Genomic DNA, 19,846 nt, shown 5'->3' on the forward strand with positions numbered 1-19,846 from the left:
ACTTTTAGTAAGGGCAGGGCAAATTTAAGTTATTTGTACTTACCCTATCAAAGCCCATAGCACAGAGGTTTTCTATTTTTTTGGTGTATTCTGGACTAGAAACTGGTGCTCCAGCATACACATGTGCCCAAAGCCGAGCTGTCTGTTTAAACATTTCTGGATTTTGTTTGTACTACACAAAAGAGAGAGGGGGAAAAGCAGAAAGTTAAATCAACTCAGCAATCCAACCAAACAGCAAGACAATATGGCAGATTGCAACTCATCATTCTTCCTATGATATCTTCCACAGTGTTTCATACTGATCATGCTGCTATTCTTGAAGTAAATTTAGAGGTGAGGATTACACAAAGAGCAAACCTATGCAAGCATTTAATATAATGAGTTTGCCTTCAGGTTAAAATATGCACTATTTGATGTGTGCAGCCAGGTACTGCTCTCAATTGCACAGATCAAAGTAAAGTAGCTATATTTAGCACAGCTGCTGAGAATTTATATTCAGTGCAACAGAGTACAAATTATTCCTATGTTAACATCTCCTGAACATGGTACTATGTACGACTCTAATGCACTTCTCTAAACACTTAAAAATTTATATGGTTTTACACACTGCAAGTAGGCCTGCAGATTTTCCAGTCCAGGCCAATACTCTACTCCTAGGCTTCTTCCTGAGAATGAAGATCTTAATCACACACATGACAGAAGGGCTGAAAAATGGGTGAGCAAGTACAAAAAGCTAGGGAGCTGCAACTCTTCATGAATGCTATTACTTACCAGAAAAAAAAAAAAAAAATCATGCCAGTACGTAACTATATTATTTTGTACCAATCTCACCACTAACCAGTTTTCCAATAAACAACAGACTGGACCATATTGCTGAGAATTTTTAGCGTGTGCCAAGAACTCAGCTGCCAAGAAAGCGGGTCATCTGTCATAAACTGTACTCAGAAAAGTTAAATGATTTTCCTATTTTAACAACTTTTGCATGCAATATCAAGTTTGTCTTTAAAAAAACCTCTTCCCTTAGATCATCACTTCAATAAGACAAGATATTAGGAAATATATTTTTAAATATTTAGGTACATTTTAAGGACAGAAACATGTCTGATTATCATTCTTAGGCATTTCATTATTACATGAAAATAATAATTAGATCTATAAAGCACAGTAAAATGCTGTACATTTCATTTTGCCTCTCCTACAACACCCACACCAACTACACTGCTTTAAGCACCTTGCCCACCTCCCTATAAATGTAATCCACATGTCATAATTTGTACATTTACTATCTGGTGACATTAATGGCATTGAAACAAGCATGGGAAGCAATCTATTGTTGGAAATAAACCACTGTTATAAATACAGTGGTCTGTAACAAATGTCTTTTGGTCTAATGATTAAAAGAGAAGAAGTATTAAGTTAAACACCAGTAGCATAATGAAGTACTATTTTCTTTTCCTCTTAAGAGATCTTCCCCAATTAATTTTTTTTAAAAATTTTTGAGAACACTGCCAAGCCTGGAAAGCAGCTAGCTGAAGTGCAAAAAATTAGTCATAATTGAATTTTACTCAGAACTAGCTTTCAGTGTTCTATTCATACCATTACTTTACTTAGGTATCTGTAAATAATCCAGCTTCTCACTGAATTTAGAAAAGCCTAACGGCAACTTTCACTGATGTTTCAGTATCAGGAATCTGAGGCAGTTCATGTTGCTGTACTGAAAAAAACCCAGCAACCAGAACAACTAATACACCAGACAGCTGGTGTCTGAAAATACTGCTCTTACTCAAACAGGAATTCTCCCTGGGATTCTCTCAAGAGCTTTTGCCATTTACCTGGAGAACACACCATTTAATAAAATAGCACAAGTGTGGAGAATAATTAATTACTTGTGAATTTTTGTCTTGGAAAAAGCAATTAACCCGAAACAAAGTAAAAGAGACCCCAACACCAAATAAACACGTGAAAAAAACAGCTGTTTACCAATAAATCTCTTAAAACCATTATAATCACTTGCTACTTACATTCACATGCCAGTAACTCAAGGCCAAACCCCAGCATAGTTTTCATGCAGGTATTTGCAGGAAACAGGATAAACTGAATCCTCCCAATATCAGTCATGCCACAGTCCAACTGGACACACCCACAAAACACCTAAGAGGCAGCCTGGAAAATTGCTCTTTGGAATCTACACAGATTCATGGAGTTCTTTACCTGAGAAAAAAACTCTTACCAGCCCAAGTGCTTTTACTGTTATGAGTCCCACACAGAATTCTACCATCAGAGCTAGAACAGGAAACACTATTTTGTTCTTTGTAAAAAAGGATATGTAGTTGTTTTTTTAATTAAGGAGTGGGGCAGCAAGGGCATACATCTGGAAAAAGACCCAGTGCAGGGACATGCCTGGTGGTCTTTTTGGCTTTTGCAACACTTCTCCCTGGGCAGAGCAATTCAGCCTGACAGAACTGTTCAGGGACATTTATTCAGAGCAGCCTTAGTGCAGAATTCCACAAGCAAACCTTCTGTACTTACTGAGTACAGCGGTAGCAAACAGCTCTCACACAACCAGCAGTGCAATGGGCTACCTCCTATCTCCATGCTTCCCCCTGAATCCTGACAGGTTTGAAAAAAAGGTTTATCTACCATTCTACACTGACTTTTAAAGGGAAGTAGTGCACACCTTGTCACCCTATCCTGGAGGGCTCTGACTTAGAGAAGATACAGGAGAGATAGAAGGTTCTTCCAGCATCAGCTTGCTTTGTTCTTCTGTAACTGAAATACACCCTTACTGACAGTCAGTGGGGAAGCCAGGCTGCCCTTCTCTCTCCCCAGAGTAAAAAGGAAAACACACACATACTTGAGACTTTGTTGAGAATTGCCAGAGGAATGACTGTTTCTATCCTCAGCAACACTTTAAACAAAATCATGCCAGTCCTCATATGGCCCAAGACCCAACTGATATTTTTTTGGTATTGAAAGTTATCATTAATGTCTGAAAGGTAACAAACCTTGTTGGTTATAAAATTTTACTGATAGCAATTCAATCAGTGATGAAAACAGTTATCCCCAAGTCATTATTCATAAAATTCTGACATTAAACAAATAAAATACTCAACATCATTCATATTAATCCAGAAGAGGAGCTACATATCAAGGCAAATCCAATTAATACCACCAAGTTAAAACTCACTTAAAACTGATAGCATATTGCTTTTTTTATACTGGAAGCTATAGATTTTGAAAGGCCAGTTACACTGGAATTCATTTAACTATGTTGTTATCTCCAGACATTTCTCACAAGGTGTTATAAATAAAGGACAAATCCTCCTGACACTGTAGAGTAATACTCACTCTGGAATTTAAAAAGAGCACAAAACACTATAGCACCTCACATTTAGAATATGCCATGTTGCAATAAATTGTTAAAAATCTTTTAACAATTCTTTTAATAATTGTTAAAAATCTCAGTAAGCCTTGGGATCTAACCTGAGTCAGTGAAGATAACAGAAGTGTTACAAAATCACAATCAACTGAGTATCTTACCTGGTTTGCCACTACTGCATCTTGTGGATCATCTGGTTCTGCAGCTGCCAACAATGCTTGCAGTGATAACAACACTGTTCTTAGAGTCATTGCTGCTGCCCTAAAATTGAAAATTCAAAATATCCTTAACCATATCTCATACCTGTATTCACCCTTGTGGCTGTACTATCATAGAAGATATGAGTTCATGTACAGATTTTAAGTCCAAGAAACATAATTTTAAACTGCTGCAGGTTATAGTTATTAAAATACTGTTCTGTATATATATATTTAAATAAGGTTTTAAATGTGGACTTTCCTACAAACAATGCTTTTTGAAGTTTTTGGAAAGTACCTTGACCTACACATTTCACTATGCCCACAATGCAATTCATTTCATCTGGGGAAAAAACCCCAGAGAAACCAAGGCCAGACCAGGTCGTGCCATTCTCCCTTACTGCCGGTACCAGCACCTCTCTCCCGATGCGGGGCGGGGAGGGGCCGGCAGCCCGGGGATGCTCCCTCTGCCGGCACTCTTCCGGCAGGAGCAGTGACCTACATTTTAAACATACCGAACCGGAAAGGAATTCCATACACTAGGTCGCTTTGCACCAGTTTTAACACTACATTTTTCATTAAATTGAACCTTTACATAGTTAATTGCTACCACAATAATAAAATGGTTAGGCTAATTATGGAATGTACGATCAAAATAGTTCACTACAGCCTGACTGTTGGCAGCAGAAAACATTCTGTAGTCACAATGGTCCTGCCAAGTTACTCTTTGCCCCTGTGGAACAACCCTGTTGAAGGCAGCACAGTCCCAGAGTTGGAACTTCTAAGATTTTAGGTTCTTATCATTTATCTTGATCTCAAAGTGTATTTAGAATAAGACACTTCAATAATTTAGTAAGGGAAAACACAGTATGCTCAGAGACATCAATTACTCAAAAATAATCACATTACATTATTACACACTGGAAGTCTGGAAAGTTGTAACATTTACACAGTTCCATTAGATTTTGATCATAAATAACACCTCTGAATTATCATTTCAGTTGGCACACACTAGAAACCAAGTAAGAACCCCACAGACCTTGTGGAAGTTGAGAATTTCTGATTTGAACAGTTAATTAGATTCTTAAAATCATCATGGCAATGGCACAGACAGATGTTCAAACCAATACACAAATCTGTTTCCTCTACTTAAGAACTAGGAGCAAGGTGAGTGGGGAAGATGTGACATTTTAGATTTAAGCAGTGATTATGACACATGAATGCCAGAGAAAAGTTGTGAAACACAGGCATCCAATTTCTTACAAACAAACCTCAATTTTCAGTCAACAGAAAACAGTTTATTGTTTTCAGAAGATTGCAAATAAATGCAAAGGGTTTGTTAGAATAGGTGGGGAACAGTTTGACCTGATAGTCCAGCTACAAAGGAGACAGTGTGCAAGTGCATTTGCAGGCTCAGGTTTCAAAATTTATGTGTTTTCCAGTACTGAGTCACATTTTTAAGGTACTCTAGCAGTGTATACCAATGAACAAAGGATAGGTGCTGGTAAAATGTCAGAGGTACGTTTGTGGCACCCAAATATTATGTTCCTAGATGCTTTCTTGCTGTGCCACTAAACAATCAAACATGCCATTCTTTCCTAATTGTTTGTAATTCTGGAAGAGTTTTCTCAGTAAGTTATTTTTTAGCTTGATCATTATTGCTGAGCTTTCACAGTGCAGTGTTCCACATCAAAATGCAAGTGAGAAACATCCCAAATGACAGAGATTTTAATTAGCACATTGTGTCTCACTCCAACTGCCACACCAGCTTGAAGTCCCTTAAGCTGAACGTAGTCTACTTAAATCTTTAAAAAATCCTTATGCTTTTAAATCTGAATTCTGACAAATCACAACATCACAACATGCAATTCTCCTCTTTCAAACCTATTCCTTAATAATTTTCTTTTCTTTACATGTACCTAATGCTATTCTGCTCTTATAATTTCCTTGGGCTTGTAATCTCTAATGGTTTATACTATCTTGAAATTAACCTATTTAATGTACACACTGATGACATAATTCACAGTCTCATCTCCTAGCATTACAGGAATGTAATGCAACATATTTACTATTCCATCACTCAGGTGTCATGGAATACTAAGTCCTTCAGGCCATACTAGGCTCAAATGGATGCAATAATTTTTATTTTTATGCAGTCAATTTCAGGTACTATCACATCTGCCACACCCACTGTAAAACCCGAAGTCTTTTTCTCAGTTAAGTAATTTTATTATGTTATTTACTGTAGAGTTTTAAGACTGACTCAACATGAAATATCTATCAACCATAACTAATGCTATAGTTACTTTCTCCAAATAAAAGTTGTTCTGCCCTTTCCTTTGCAGAAATCTTTCTACTTTAGAGACATCTGAAAATGTAGAGAAGATGGCATAAAAAGGATCACAGCCTTTTGTACCACTTTTACATGCAATGTACTTCCACTTACTCTGTACCTTCTAGGAGAGGAGTGTTAAGTATACTTTGGGGAGTGGGGGCATCGCTAAGAACCAGGGTGCCATGGACACCAGCTGTCTCTGGCTTTCAAGACTGCCAGGTCCTTTCAATCCCTGTTCAACTGTTATATTTTGAGATTTTTATACAAAGCATACTGACAGTTGAACATCTGACATTCCAATTTCAAAATAACAATAAAAATCAACAACTTGTCCATGTATATAAACAGATGGCTATATGATCAGAGAATTTAAACTCTGAAATACTACGTTTCAGACAAGACTGGTTTAGCCTTAAATAAAAAGGTTTTAAAATGTAGCTTACAACTTAGTTTCAAGTCTCATGTCTCAAAACAGCTTTCCCATCTCATACATAGTAAGACAGTCTTTACTAGACACAAACACTAAAAGTATCCTTAAATCATAAAAGAAAACCCATTACAGCTTCAGTTGTATTAAACAAAAGAAGAAATTAGAGTTTGCGATTAATGGTAAAAAACAACTGACATATTTTGTGTAACTGTTGCATAACCATCTAAAATCTTCTACCCTTAGAACACCAATTAGCTTTCCTGATCAAAGAAAGTAAAAACGGCTTGTTACTTTCTACATAGCTTAGTCTTAATTTTTCAGATAGATATTAAGATTCACAGAGGAAATTGAAGGAACAGCTAAAAAAAGATTCTGATTTCCCATGAACCCTTAAAAGCTCTTCTTTCTTCCTGTTACCTTCTTTTGTGAGAATACAGTGAATGAAGATGACTGCCTAGAATTATATTTACAGATACCAGTAAGGCAGGACCTGTTCATCATGAGCAAACAGCAAAAACAATTTCCATAGATTCATGAGTTCTGAAAGAAAATCTATACTGATAGTGGCACAAAGCTAAAAATCCCAATACACACACCCACCCCCTTCCCCAACATCTTCACAGGCCAAAGAAGAATGTCCAGGGGAAGAACAAAACAAAAAGTTGTATTTTTCTTAAAATGAATTTCCAGTGGAAAGATACAGGTCTTCTGAATTTTCCAATGCACCTCAAAGGTTTATTGATCTAGAATAGAACCCTAAAAAATTACGTATTTCCAACTCTTCTTACATTTGAAGTTTACTTCTAAGTATGGATTTATGTGCAAAAGCTCATGGAGTTCAAGCAATTCTCTTTGGTAACTCAAGCTAGCTGTATAGTTGTGTTCTAGGTTTGTTCTCTCCTCCTTGCCAAAAGCAAGGTTTCTGCATTGCTCCTGACAGACTTCTGTCTGATCTGTTCTTAGCTGAAGCCTCAGAAGGCTCTTGGAAAATCCACTTCAATTTTTCACCATGCTTGATACTCTGCATGGCTTGCTAATCTTTCACTATACATTGTTTTTGCTTCGACCATCATTCTTGTTACCTCACTCTAGATTTTTCCTATGGTTCCCATATTTCTTGTACAACAAGCAGGTACACTACTTCAATGGAAACCTGACCAATAACTAGCAACAAGCAGCCAGCTTGTATAATGAGTTTTGCAGGTAAAACTTCCTATTCGCCTTGCACATGAGCTTATATCACCTTTGTCCCATGACATTACTGGCTCCTGTTTGCTCCTAAAGCTTACAATAACCCTTGACTTCCACTCCCATCCCAAAATGTTGCTTAGCTATCATGCAGGTTTGCAATCTGCAAAATGGGAGGAGGCCCTTATCATGCACCAGTGAGCTGCAGAGAGCTCCCTACAGGGATGCACTGTCCCAGAGAACCTGAAACAAAAAGCCTTCACTCTGGACATCCAAACCAAAAGCTCAGCTCTCTATTGGCATTACATTTGCTAAACCACAAGGAAAATGTGGATTGAATCAGAACAAAGAGAGCTGATACACATTTTGTTCACTTACACTTCCGTCCTCCTTTTTTTTAATATCATCTTAGGGCATTTCCATTAAAAAAGAACACCCCTAGTTTGGGTGACTATAGTGTTAACATGAAAAGGCACAGCAAGCCAGCTGTGCCCAGCATGCCTGAGGAAAGAAATCTCTTTTACCTTTTGATGAGCAGAGAGAGTCCTAAGAGGATTACAAAACATTGCCAGGTTTTATTTTTCTTCTTCATTTTTAAAAGCTAAGTAATTCTCCATTTAGGAAGTATTTACTTATGTTCTTTACATTCCACTCTGGGAAACTATCTCTCTCATTATTCCAAGAGGGTAATGAAGCAGAATTCCAGGAACAGCTGCAGCCAGCAGATTGGTACTCCACTCTGTCATCCATACATGGCTACAGGAACACTTTTTCTAAATAATCTGCAATATTTGCTCCATTTGTGAAATAAATAAGCTTGTTAATCCAAGAGAAAATCTTTGTGACCTCGCAACAGCTTATGGAATCTGGATGGAAATTAATAAGGCCTTTGGGTAGAAGCCCGTTGCATAGTCACTATTTACAGGACACCTACAAGACCAGGCACCCATCAGAGAAAATAAAACCAAAAAGAATAATAGGATGGCTTTGATATAGCACAGAGGGGAAAGACAGCCTACTTGTTGAAGGGTTCCCTAAAACAATGTTAAACCATGCATTCTCTGCATTCTTCTCAAAGCTTTAAGAAACTTCAGTGCTCCTCAAACACCCTGAACAAAACCCAGCTGTACTGAGTACCCAGGAAGATTACAAGCTGGCTGCTGCTTGTTTATCTATTAAAACTGTATTATCTCTTACAATGATTTCCGCATCTCAACTAAAATTGAAGCACAAATCCTCCAGTAGTCACTATGACAAAAATATTCTTATTATTCATTACTGACTGTCAAACCTACTAAAGCCAAGAGTTTTTGTAGCCATATATGCAGCAAGGACACATTCACTTAATAATCTCTGCTCAAGGGATTTATGCAGAACAGCTTTCCAGTAATTTAGTTCTCAGGTTTCAATGAACTGCATTGGATACGCTGTACATTTAAGATTAAAGCTTTGAGACAGTACTAGCCCAGAAGATAAATATATGCCATAGTAAGTGAAACCACATCATGAAAATTATGTCAGATAAGCATAAACAGTATTCCTTTTACGAAATCATACTCCTATTTTAATCCTAGTTGCTGACAGTAGCTGCTTTGCAAACAAACTGGCATAACAGGTACTTAAAAAACTAAACATGATGAAAATCCACAGCTGCAAAGAATTTCAGTATCAAGCCTGTGATGTCGAAAGAGAGTTTCATTTAACTCATTAAAAATAATTTAAAGACATTACTTTGTAAACTGATAAAATCTCCTGCCAATATGCAGAATATCATCTGAACTATGCTCATTAGAACAGCAAACCATTACCACAGGACGGGAGGTTAGGGAAGACACTTTTAAAACTACACAAATACATTTAAATCATTGTCTTTGTATTCACCATCTATAAATGAGTATTTTATCAGCTTATTAACTCTTTCAGAAATCCTGCTAAGGGCCATAGGCCAAACTTCTCCAGTCCTTCAACTCTCAAACCTCACTGAAAAACAGGTATGAAGAGAAATTTGAGACTTATATTTAAACACAGCAACAAAATGAGCATTATTCAGTTAAGAGCATTACAAGTCAATGAAGTGGCACTCCAAAAACAGATCTTGTTGCTAAAAGATTTGACAAGAGAGAGATTGTGGAACTAATATATTTTCTAGAATACTTCCACAGGTATATTTCAGAATTGCATTTGGCCAATTTACTTTCGAATCCCTGGCGAAATAACTTTAATATTAAAATATGAATCTGGGGGGGTCGGGGTTGCTTATTCTTTGTTTGTTTGCTTTCTAATGACGCTATATTTTATTCAAACCACTTTTCAACCTAGATATGCAGAAAACTTAGTTTTGGTGGTGTGTGGTGGTACATCTTCCTCCTGGCTTCCTCCTTAGGCCAGCTATGGTCTCAGGAATGCTTGCTAGACCTCAGGCTGGATTAACGGCAGTTAGGTTTCCTTGAGCTTATCAAAAACACTGTCTGCTCCCAGAACTTTTGTTGTCTAGCAAGCTCCTGTTTTCCAACAAATAGCCTTGAGTTCCTTCTTTCATCTGAACAAGAGATCAAGTGGAATAGTATTTTTATTACCGGTCTTTTCATGGAATATTCCAGTAAATACCAACTCATCCTTATGGCCAGGATGGAAATGTACTGATGAATGAAGTCAATCATCTTGTGACCCTATCTATGAACAATGGTACCGAAACCCTTTGAGCTGTCATGTACCACAGCAGGCTGTGACCAGCATTTCCCAGAGTGGGATGATTCTCAGAGTAACAGCAAACTCTCAAGTTTGTGAGACTCTGAGGATTGCCATGGAAAGCCAATGAAACCTGGGCTAATTCCCTCACCGTTCCTCAAGGTTTAATCCTTTGCCCACTGAGAAAATCTGAAATATTTCACTGAACCCTAGGGTAATTTTTCTCAAGTATGCCTTTATACATACTTATTTTTGTCTGTGTGCACGTATATAATGAATGTTGCCGCTTCAGATATAACCTGGTCTAGTGGAAGGTGTTCCTCTCCATGGCATGGGGGTTGAACTATATGATCTTTAAGGTCGCCTCCAACCCAAGCCATTCTATGGTTCTGTGAGTCTATGCTGTGGGCATTTCTTATTTAACTAAAGCTGCACATATTGAAGAACAATAAACAACTTATTTAAACAATATTAACCATTCATATTGCTTATTGAGTTTTAGGAAAATACTCAGGAGAAAACCAGTCTTATCTACCACAATACAGAAATACTTCAAACAGTAAACAGTAGAGACAGCTACAAGGTTGCTCTTATCATAGGATTAGAGGCTTTGACAAACACTTCAACAATGCTCAAGTGATTTTCACACACCATTCTATGATTTGGAAAGAAACAAAACTTACAAATAGCACCACTAGAAAATGAAGGGATCACACTACCATTAAGAATCATTTGAAGAGGGATTAATAGTATACAGGAAATTTCCCTCCATCACAACCAGGTTCTGTGCAATTCTCTCCTTAGTGCTTCCAAATGACGACAGTGTTTCAGGAAGAGTTTAAAACTATATAACTGGTATTATACTGGTGCTTCTTGTGTCAGCTAGTATAAATATACAGAAGTAGTATATTTACAGTAGTATTGTTCCAATACTCATATTTCGTATATGTCTTGGAGGAGGAAGATATTAATGTCTGGCTTTTTTCATCGAGCAGAAATAACAGAAATAAGACACAGATCAAATTATCTGTGCTAGACATAACTCAAAGATTATAAGTTAGGTCAACTCTCCTGTTTGTCCTTTTCAAATATCAAATGTTTTGACTAACAACCCCAAAAGTACATATATGAAGTTGAAGCTCATGGGTTTTTTACATCTTTGTTGCCTTTTGATACTCACAGACAACCTCATGCCCATTCATTAATCTGCTTCACAGTAAGATCTCTCAGGAGACTGTACTTGGACAGCTGAAGAGTCATTAATCTCCAATAAAATTGTAGGGTGGTATGACAATTAGATGCAGGTACAGAAGTGCACTAGCTTTACTGATAAGAAAAACTCCACCATGTACCACAGCATGTATACTGAAAGATTCTATTGCCTCAAAGAACATCATCAAGTGCTCTGAGATGGTAAGAAAACATACGCCATTCCAAAAGTTAGAAAAACAACCATTTATGACCATTAAAATTTAATTTCAGTAATTTACACTATACTGTGCCAGATGACTTCTATAATCTTGTATGTCTGTAAAAGATTAATACCCTGGATGTGTCACCTGCAAGACCTCAAGACTTCAGCATTCTCCTCTAAAGTTTCTGTTTCAAACCCAACTGATATCTGCTTGGAGAACAGCACTCTTGACAAAGTTGTTGACTTTAGAAGCATTTGAAGTTTGCATGGATGAGACACTGGTATGATCTGCTGGGGAATTACAGTACTATTCTTTTGGGGCAGACATGGAGGAAAACAACCATCTGTATTAGGTATCATGTCTATCATACAACTGTTGTACACAATCTTCAAATCACATGAAATCAATTACTTTGAAAAACAAATGAACAATTAGTGCAGCTGTTAGTTTGGACACAAATCTATTCCATGGATTTTGGCTATTAAAACTTCTGCAGTAAAATTAACTGATCAAAGAAGGCAATAGGTAGTATTTGTTAACAGAAAAGAACTAAAATTAAAAATTAACTCATATAAAATCACCCAAAACGTCAACAATGAAATGTTACTTCTAGTGCAAAATTTTTTGGAAAAATTCTCTGTATAAAATAAATACTTTGTGCTTTCCAAAATTATCACCCAATCATCTCACTTGCATATTTGCACCTCACTATACTATTCTGTAACGTGTGCTTTAAGGACATCACAAATTATAAGCACAAGGTGAAAAGCAAGGTGAGCTGATGCCTCCTTATCCAGGACACCACTACACTTGATTTTGCACATTTAAACCCCCATGTAATCTTACCATTGATCTTTCAGAATATCCAAACAAATGGCCCCAGTGACAGAGCTAATGTTAGGATGCCATATTTTGGTGATAAACCGCACCTAAAAAAACAAGACAATTTTTAAAAACAAAAGCAGTCATTAAATGCAGTATACTAAGTAAACATTTTAAATAACAGTATGAAGAAATACTAATTTAGAAAACGTAGTACTACAAATGGAACTAAGATGTGATACTGCTTATTTCAGGAGGATTCAAGTTTGTAAGGCTGTTTGTTAGAGCCTTGCCTTACTCAAAACAGACTACTGCCCATTCCAGCTCACCAAACTCATTCCTAACTGCTTTCTCACATGTCATGTGTTCACATCCCTGCATCACACAAAGCTAGTTAGAAATATCCTCCAGCATACAAGTGTTTTGACAAAGCAGATGGTACAATACAGACTCAAAGCTTCTAACACTACTAAAAGTGGGCTTTTTCTAGATTTCACAAAGACCTAAACTCTTAACATAGAAACTGGATATCATTCACTGTTGAGCTAAACTGTTGGTTACAGATGTGTTGGAAAGTGGATGCTACTATGTCTATAACCATCCTGTCTCATTACCTCATATGCAGAAAGTTGCTCACCAACCCAAAACTTAATTAGATTACTAATATTTTTCTTTGCTATTGAAAGGATCTAGTCCCAGCAGTCATTCATTAATCATGTCCATATTTTTATACTAAAGTGTACTCATGTTTACAAAGCATTACTAAAATCAGGTTTTGGTGGTTTGGGTTTTCGGGTATTTTAAGACACCAAGAAAGCACTTCCTCTTAAAGGTCTTGGAGACCAAAGCTGTCCTCAGAAAGGACATACGTGCCTTTGGAAATTCTCCCTTCATTTTCTTCAGGTTGCACTGTAATTGCCTTCTAGAGATTTTGACCCATCTGTTTCTCATCTCCTCCTCACCCCAAACTCCTGAAAAAAATTTTATGTATAGCACAGATCTTTTGACTTTTGCCCCTGACCTGCAAGCAAATCAGCGAAGAGATTACCTGTCAGGCAATACAGCAAAAGATCATACATACAGGGGTACAATAAAATCAGTGCTATCCTGGTGTCTAAATAGGCAAGACTGGAACAGTTTTGCTTTCCAGGACAAAAATAAGCTATCATGTCAGCTGAGGCACTTATTAACTACCTCAACTCTAGAAATCACTTGGAAAATGTAAAAAGCGATGTAAATACTGGATAATTTCTCACAGCGAATGACTGCTAACAATGGCTGTCAAAGCACATACTAAACAAGCTAAAGAAATCTTTCAGGTGAAAGGCAGGGCCAGACACAAGCAAAAGTGCTTCCAATTCAAGACTCCAGAATAAGCAGTACTTACTATTATAAGCTACAATGCACTGAGTTTCTAACAGCTGCCTATGAACCCTGGAAATGGAGACCACCAAGCCTTAAAGCAGCAACTAAATCATGGTATACAGACTGATCTTTCAGCATCTGCAACCTGTTTCAGCTCTCCTTATTTTAGCTCCCACCAGAATGTGTGCAGATTAAAGAACTGAAGACCAACAGACATTTCTTTAAGATTTTCTGTGTCTTTTGCTCCAGCCCCAAGGAAGTAATTCAAAGAACCTATGAGCTACTGGCACCTCTCTCCTCCTTCCTCTTCCCCCGTTCCTTCCCAGTATTACATATCAGGGTGAAAATAATAAGAATCTAGGACATGTTCTTGGTTCAAAGACATCCTTCAGACAAACAGAAAACCAATCAAGAAGTGGAGTCAGACAACTCAGGTGTCTACTGATTCAAGCCACTGAAGAGTGGACTAAATCAGGGCACAGGAATGTACAGCTGTACATGGCTGGAGAGAACATTATTCAGAGTGGAATCACAAAACTGAAGTTCTAGAAAGTTGCAGTAAAGTTAAAAGGCCTATAAGTTGGGAAAAATATGAGTGACTTTACCACAGCCACTGCTCATCTCTCATCCACGTGCATGTTATCTATTCCTTCAACAGAGAAGCAGTAAGACTATTATATTTCTCTGTTGGTTCTTCAAGACACACAACACTACAAGTCTCTATTTAATTATTACTAGAAACGTGGTAGGTTAAATTAAAAGAACCAATAACTCCCTATTACAACATTTCTTCAACAATGCTGACGGGGAGGGAAGACAGCTGTACTCTCCACATCATTTAAAACTACCTGAAAACTGTATTTATCTTGTCAGAAAAATATTACATTAGGGTCAATAAAAAGGCCCAAGTGTCTCTCCCAAAATCTCCCAGTTTGTATTTTTAGGAACAATCAGAGTGTACCTCTGACTGGGTACAGTTTTGCATCCTGCTTTGTTTCTACCTAAGTGTAACAGTTCCAATCCTTGTCTAGAAGTGAATTTAAAAAAAAAAAACAAAAAACAACAAAACAAAACAAAAAAAACCACAACAACAAAAACAAAAAAAAAACAACAAAACCAACACCACCACAAAAAGACAAAAAAAAAAAAAAAACCAACAAAAACCAACAAACAAGTATATAAGAATACTCAAACCCAACTTGTGTGTTAGCCAAATTCTATTATCCAAAAATGTGTGTTTGCAGTACCTTAGGAGGATTAAACGGATATGTTTCTGGGATTTTTATCTCTAGCTGATATCTTCCACCTGCAAAAGACAAGAACAAGTTGGAAATTATGCCAAAAGAACATTACTCAAACTTAAAGTCTTTCATGACACTTTAAGCTTACACTTCTATATGAGACGATTTTCAAGTTAATTCAAATTTACCCAGCCGTATTAGTTAGGACATCCATCTAGATTCATCTATTTCATAAATAAATGCAATAAAGTCAGTTAGAAAAGCTGTGTTTTCTTGTGCAAACCAGAACATATATTTCTTAGGAATATTTACTGTGTACATTCTCATTTCCAATCTTGTCATTTCCATGCTTTATTTTAGTAAAATATTCCAAAATATGAACCAAATATCTCCTAAACAGATGAAAAAAGAGGCCACAGGAATATTCAGGATGAACATGGGATATTACATTATTCTGACTCTTTTCTGATATCTAATGACAAATTTTCTTCAAATTACACAATTGAAATTACCTGTATTTTAAACTTTTTGGAATTCAAATACATTCAAGTAACTCTTTCAGAAAAGTTCCCATGCTTTGGAAAAAAATAATAAAGGAGGTACCAGTGTTTAACTTTCATTATGTTCTACATTACCACCTGAAGTAGTTACGTCTGTTTCAACTCTGCAAACACTTTGACACACCAGTATCATTAATATAAAATCAAGGGCCCCGGGCATACAATAATGGATAACAGGAGTTTGAAGACTGAACCCCCTTCTACTGCCCAGTTTTAGAAATTTCTCAGTTCTATTGCTTTGTCACAGTATCATTCCCTATCCTATTTCCATTATAGTTCTGTTAACATTCAAGTTCACTACCAATACTTCTGTCTTCTGGAGCAATCTCAAACTATCTCTGGCTGCTCAGTGAAGGCCATTTGCCAGGCAGCAGTTCAATGACAAAAAGAACAGGGTATAAAAAAACAGACACCAAATTAGACATTTTGGTTTTTATAAAAATTGAAAGCATTTATCCTCATTTGCAATTTTTTTCTTCAATCTGCTGCTCTTCTTTCAGAAACCTTTTCCCTCGGTCAGTGTAACGTGCTACAATTTTTACAATTTCTTGAATTAAAGCTGAAGTATTTGCAATCTATTTTCCTTGAGATTTCCAGAGTGATTTACTGAGTGATTTCCAGAGTGCAAATCAAGCTATACAGAACCAGCTCTCAAGTAGTTACAATACTGGCAGTAAGCTGCACAGGGGGATAAAAGCCTGTAAGTACTACTCTCAGCAGTCACAGTATATGGCATCTTTACATCTGTGCCAAAAACCACATTAGTAGCTCCTACGAGTTCTCACTTTTAAAATATATTTCAGTCTAACACATTCCACCTGAAACTAGTTAGCATCAGTTTGATATTTTACACTATTAACTACATCTGTTCTTTTTCTCACTTAACTCTAAAATAACTTGAGACATTTTAACAGAAAATACTATTTAAGAAACACCAATAAATCCAAAATATTATAATTTATGTATAAGTAATGTATAAGTTGATTGCTTGTCTGCTCACAGGACAGCACAGGAGAAAGAGTTTGGAAGGCAGAGAGCAATTGAGAGCTCAAGGAAGTTTGGTTTTTCTTTTCTTTAAACTGAAGCATAATTCAGCAGCAACTGTTTTTAAGAAAAAAAAAAAAAAACCAGCCACGCTCATCAGTCCTTCTACAATTTTGCTGCCACATCATTTTGTAAGGTAATATGAAATCTATCCTCAGGTACTACCATTTCTCCTGCTTACCAGAAACTATTACAGTCTTCTGCCTAACAGGATATTCAGCCACCAATATTTTTCAACAGAGACTGATGAGCCGGTAGTATTACTTATACAGTATTGTTTTGCACTAAACTTTGAGGTTAAAAATACAGGCTTAAAGACATAACCTAAGCAAATCTGTGATTTTTTAAATACTAAATTTAAAATACAAATTATTAATATAATAATTTCCGCATGCCAATATTTCTGCAATTTTTTTTAAGAGTATGCATATGCATGGCTTTTTTTGTGGCTATTTAATGCCTGAAATTGAATTAAACAGTAATGGCATAATATTCCTTCTGTGGTCCTACTGGAACAGGTCTCACAAGAGTTAGAGCAATTTTTAGCTATTTCCCTTGAAGAAATAACCTATTATAAATTTTGCAGTTGCCGTGGCTCACATGCAAGCTTGGTTTGAAATGAATAACAATATTACACAGAATTTAAAAAAAAAAAAACACAACCCTCAAAAAATCCAAACCCACAAAACCTCAACCTATCTACTGAAAAGCTCTTGATTCAAGTAAAACCCAGCAGCCGCTAATCAAGTCTCTCAAAGATCCTCTCTCCAAACACATTTTAACATTGGATGCAAACTTGTTTCAACTAAGCTGTCTGGCAATATTCTGATAATTGATCAATATAAGTTGACACTACTAACAGAAAAATAAAAGCTGTAAATTTTATCAACAGATGGCATTCTTCCTCTCAGTCATTCTTAACTAATGCTCCAACATTACCTATAAAAAAATTTGCAGCAGCAGTTTGGTTTGATACCTCACCAACTATGGTCAACAACTGTTCTTTCACTTCACAATGGTTCTAGAATTCCCTCCTGTATCACTGGGACTGTCTGACCAGAACTACTGCATAAAACTTCTTCATAAAGCACTTCTTGCTGTGTCACTGTTCAGATTATAGATGACAAAACATCAGTCAGTAATTATGCAGCATGCATTACTGCTATAGTCATAAAATGAAGACGACACACTGGCACGCCCTTCATAAGGGAATAAATGCATATAACTATATTACAGAAATATTAACATTGCAAAGCAAATTATTCTAATGTCAGGAAACACCAGAAGTGGGCTGGCAGTAGCTCTCATTTTGTTCCTCGAACCACATGACTTCTAGATTAAAGTAAGCATACAATCACATTACTCTTCCATGAGATCCCTGCCATAATCAGAATAAAAAATATATTCAACCCCCCCCACCAAGGGGTATTTACTATATCCTCATAATTAAATCTACTCAAAGGTATGTAAGTAGGCATGTATTTCATATCAACAAATTCTGCACAAAATGTATTCCTGTTTTTCACTACTAGGATATGCTGAATATCTGAGCAGACAGTCCCCAGCTTTTGAAATGCTTGCCTACCTGAATCATTCAGCATCACACAGAACCCAGCTGCGCAGACAGGTAGGTCAATTTTCTTTTACCCTCTACATGAACTTCTATACAGTTTTTAACTTATGTAACACACAAGTGTTACACATGTAACACTCATGAGTGGTACACATGAGTGTTACATCTTTAATCTCAAATAACTCTCAATACATTCTCTAAAACAGGCCCATTTTATAAGCCAAGGTAATACTGACCTGGAGGGGGCAGGGAAATGGCAAGCTCTGACAAACCAACTCACCCAAGAAGGTTTAATTCTCTCTGAACGGAAAATAAACACCAAAACCAACACCCTTCTACCACCATTCAGATGTTTCCTAGTATTCAATTGCCTATATACAAATGTTATTACAATACTAAATCTTGGATTTACAAGATGAACTATACTATTACAAAACAACAATTATACTAAATTCTAAACAGAATTATTCACTTCCCAACAGATTACCAGCATGAGTCTGTTTTTCAGGTAAACAGCATAGTACTCCTTTACAAATGAAGGCACATATTACAACCGGAATAAACTGTTTCCAGACATTATCATCTGTCAACTATACATCTGCAGCTGATGAGAAGGAGACACATGGGACAAGGGAGGGAGAGGGGAAAACCACCATTATTTACTAGACTGTTGTGGAACTCTGGAAATAAAGTTCTGCAGGGCACCCCCACCATTACAGCTGCTTCCACTTTTCTACTTTCTTTCTTCCAGACTAATTTCCCCTCTTGTCAGCTTCTGACATCCACCCCTGCCCAATATTCTTACATGTCAACCACTGTTAGGCTAGTTCTTCATTCTTTTCCTGTCCTGGGTCCCAAAGCTAGAGGGGAGACTTCTCCTTGCTCTCAAGTCCAGTGCTACTGCACCAGCTTCTAGTCCAGAAAAGCAAATCACAAGGGATGTCCTCCATTAGGGAAGATGCGATGACAAGATTTTCATTAGCAGTCAGTAATGCTTTTGAGTGCATACACTTCCTATAGCTACAAAACAATTTCCAGGTATTTTCCCCACCTGATGAAAATTTATTTTTTGAGAATTTATTTTATATTGACAAATGGCATGTGTCCAGTCTCAACGGAATACTAAAGTCTCAGCGTTAGCTCAAAGGCACAGAGCAACTAGAGCACCTGAAGAACATGCTAAATTGTTTCATATTCCAAAAAATCAATTTGCCTGAGACACTCTCCTTGATACTTTTTTATTGAAAGTACAAATTCAAATCAAAGTAGATACCTGGCATGGAAAAGTCAAGTAAAACTATGTTTTAAAGCTATCATTTTTTTAAATTTAAAAATCCTTATTTATCATGAAAGAACTTTAAATAGAAGGCACGTCTGCCAGTTCCATTTATACTATACACAAAGATTACAAGAACCAACACTACTGAGCAATTTTGTATCTCTGAAGAAGCATGTTACATTAGCCTCTATTAAAGCTTCTTTATGGAAGTTACCTTGATTTTACCAGACTATAAGAGATGCATAATTAGTGATATCAGCTTTAATAAACTAGAAAGTCAGTAAGGTATAATTTTTGAACAGAGCTAAAGATATGAAGCTCTACTACAGA

At 36.6% G+C, this 19,846-nt stretch overlaps 1 protein-coding gene across 1 annotated transcript in view; it reads right to left on the reverse strand.

Moving 5' to 3' along the window:
- The window catches only part of UBE2K (ubiquitin conjugating enzyme E2 K), a 44,410-nt gene that overhangs the window by 6,599 nt on the left and 17,965 nt on the right, over nucleotides 1–19,846 (reverse strand). The window contains exons 3-6 of the mRNA XM_030238923.2: nucleotides 15,067–15,125; nucleotides 12,479–12,561; nucleotides 3,541–3,640; nucleotides 44–172 (exon numbers count right to left, since the gene is read on the reverse strand). Of these exons, the coding sequence (XP_030094783.1) occupies nucleotides 44–172; nucleotides 3,541–3,640; nucleotides 12,479–12,561; nucleotides 15,067–15,125 (371 nt within the window). The remainder of the gene's footprint in view (nucleotides 1–43; nucleotides 173–3,540; nucleotides 3,641–12,478; nucleotides 12,562–15,066; nucleotides 15,126–19,846) is intronic.

This window comes from Serinus canaria, chromosome 4, assembly GCF_022539315.1.
Source record: "Serinus canaria isolate serCan28SL12 chromosome 4, serCan2020, whole genome shotgun sequence".
NCBI lineage: Eukaryota > Metazoa > Chordata > Aves > Passeriformes > Fringillidae > Serinus > Serinus canaria.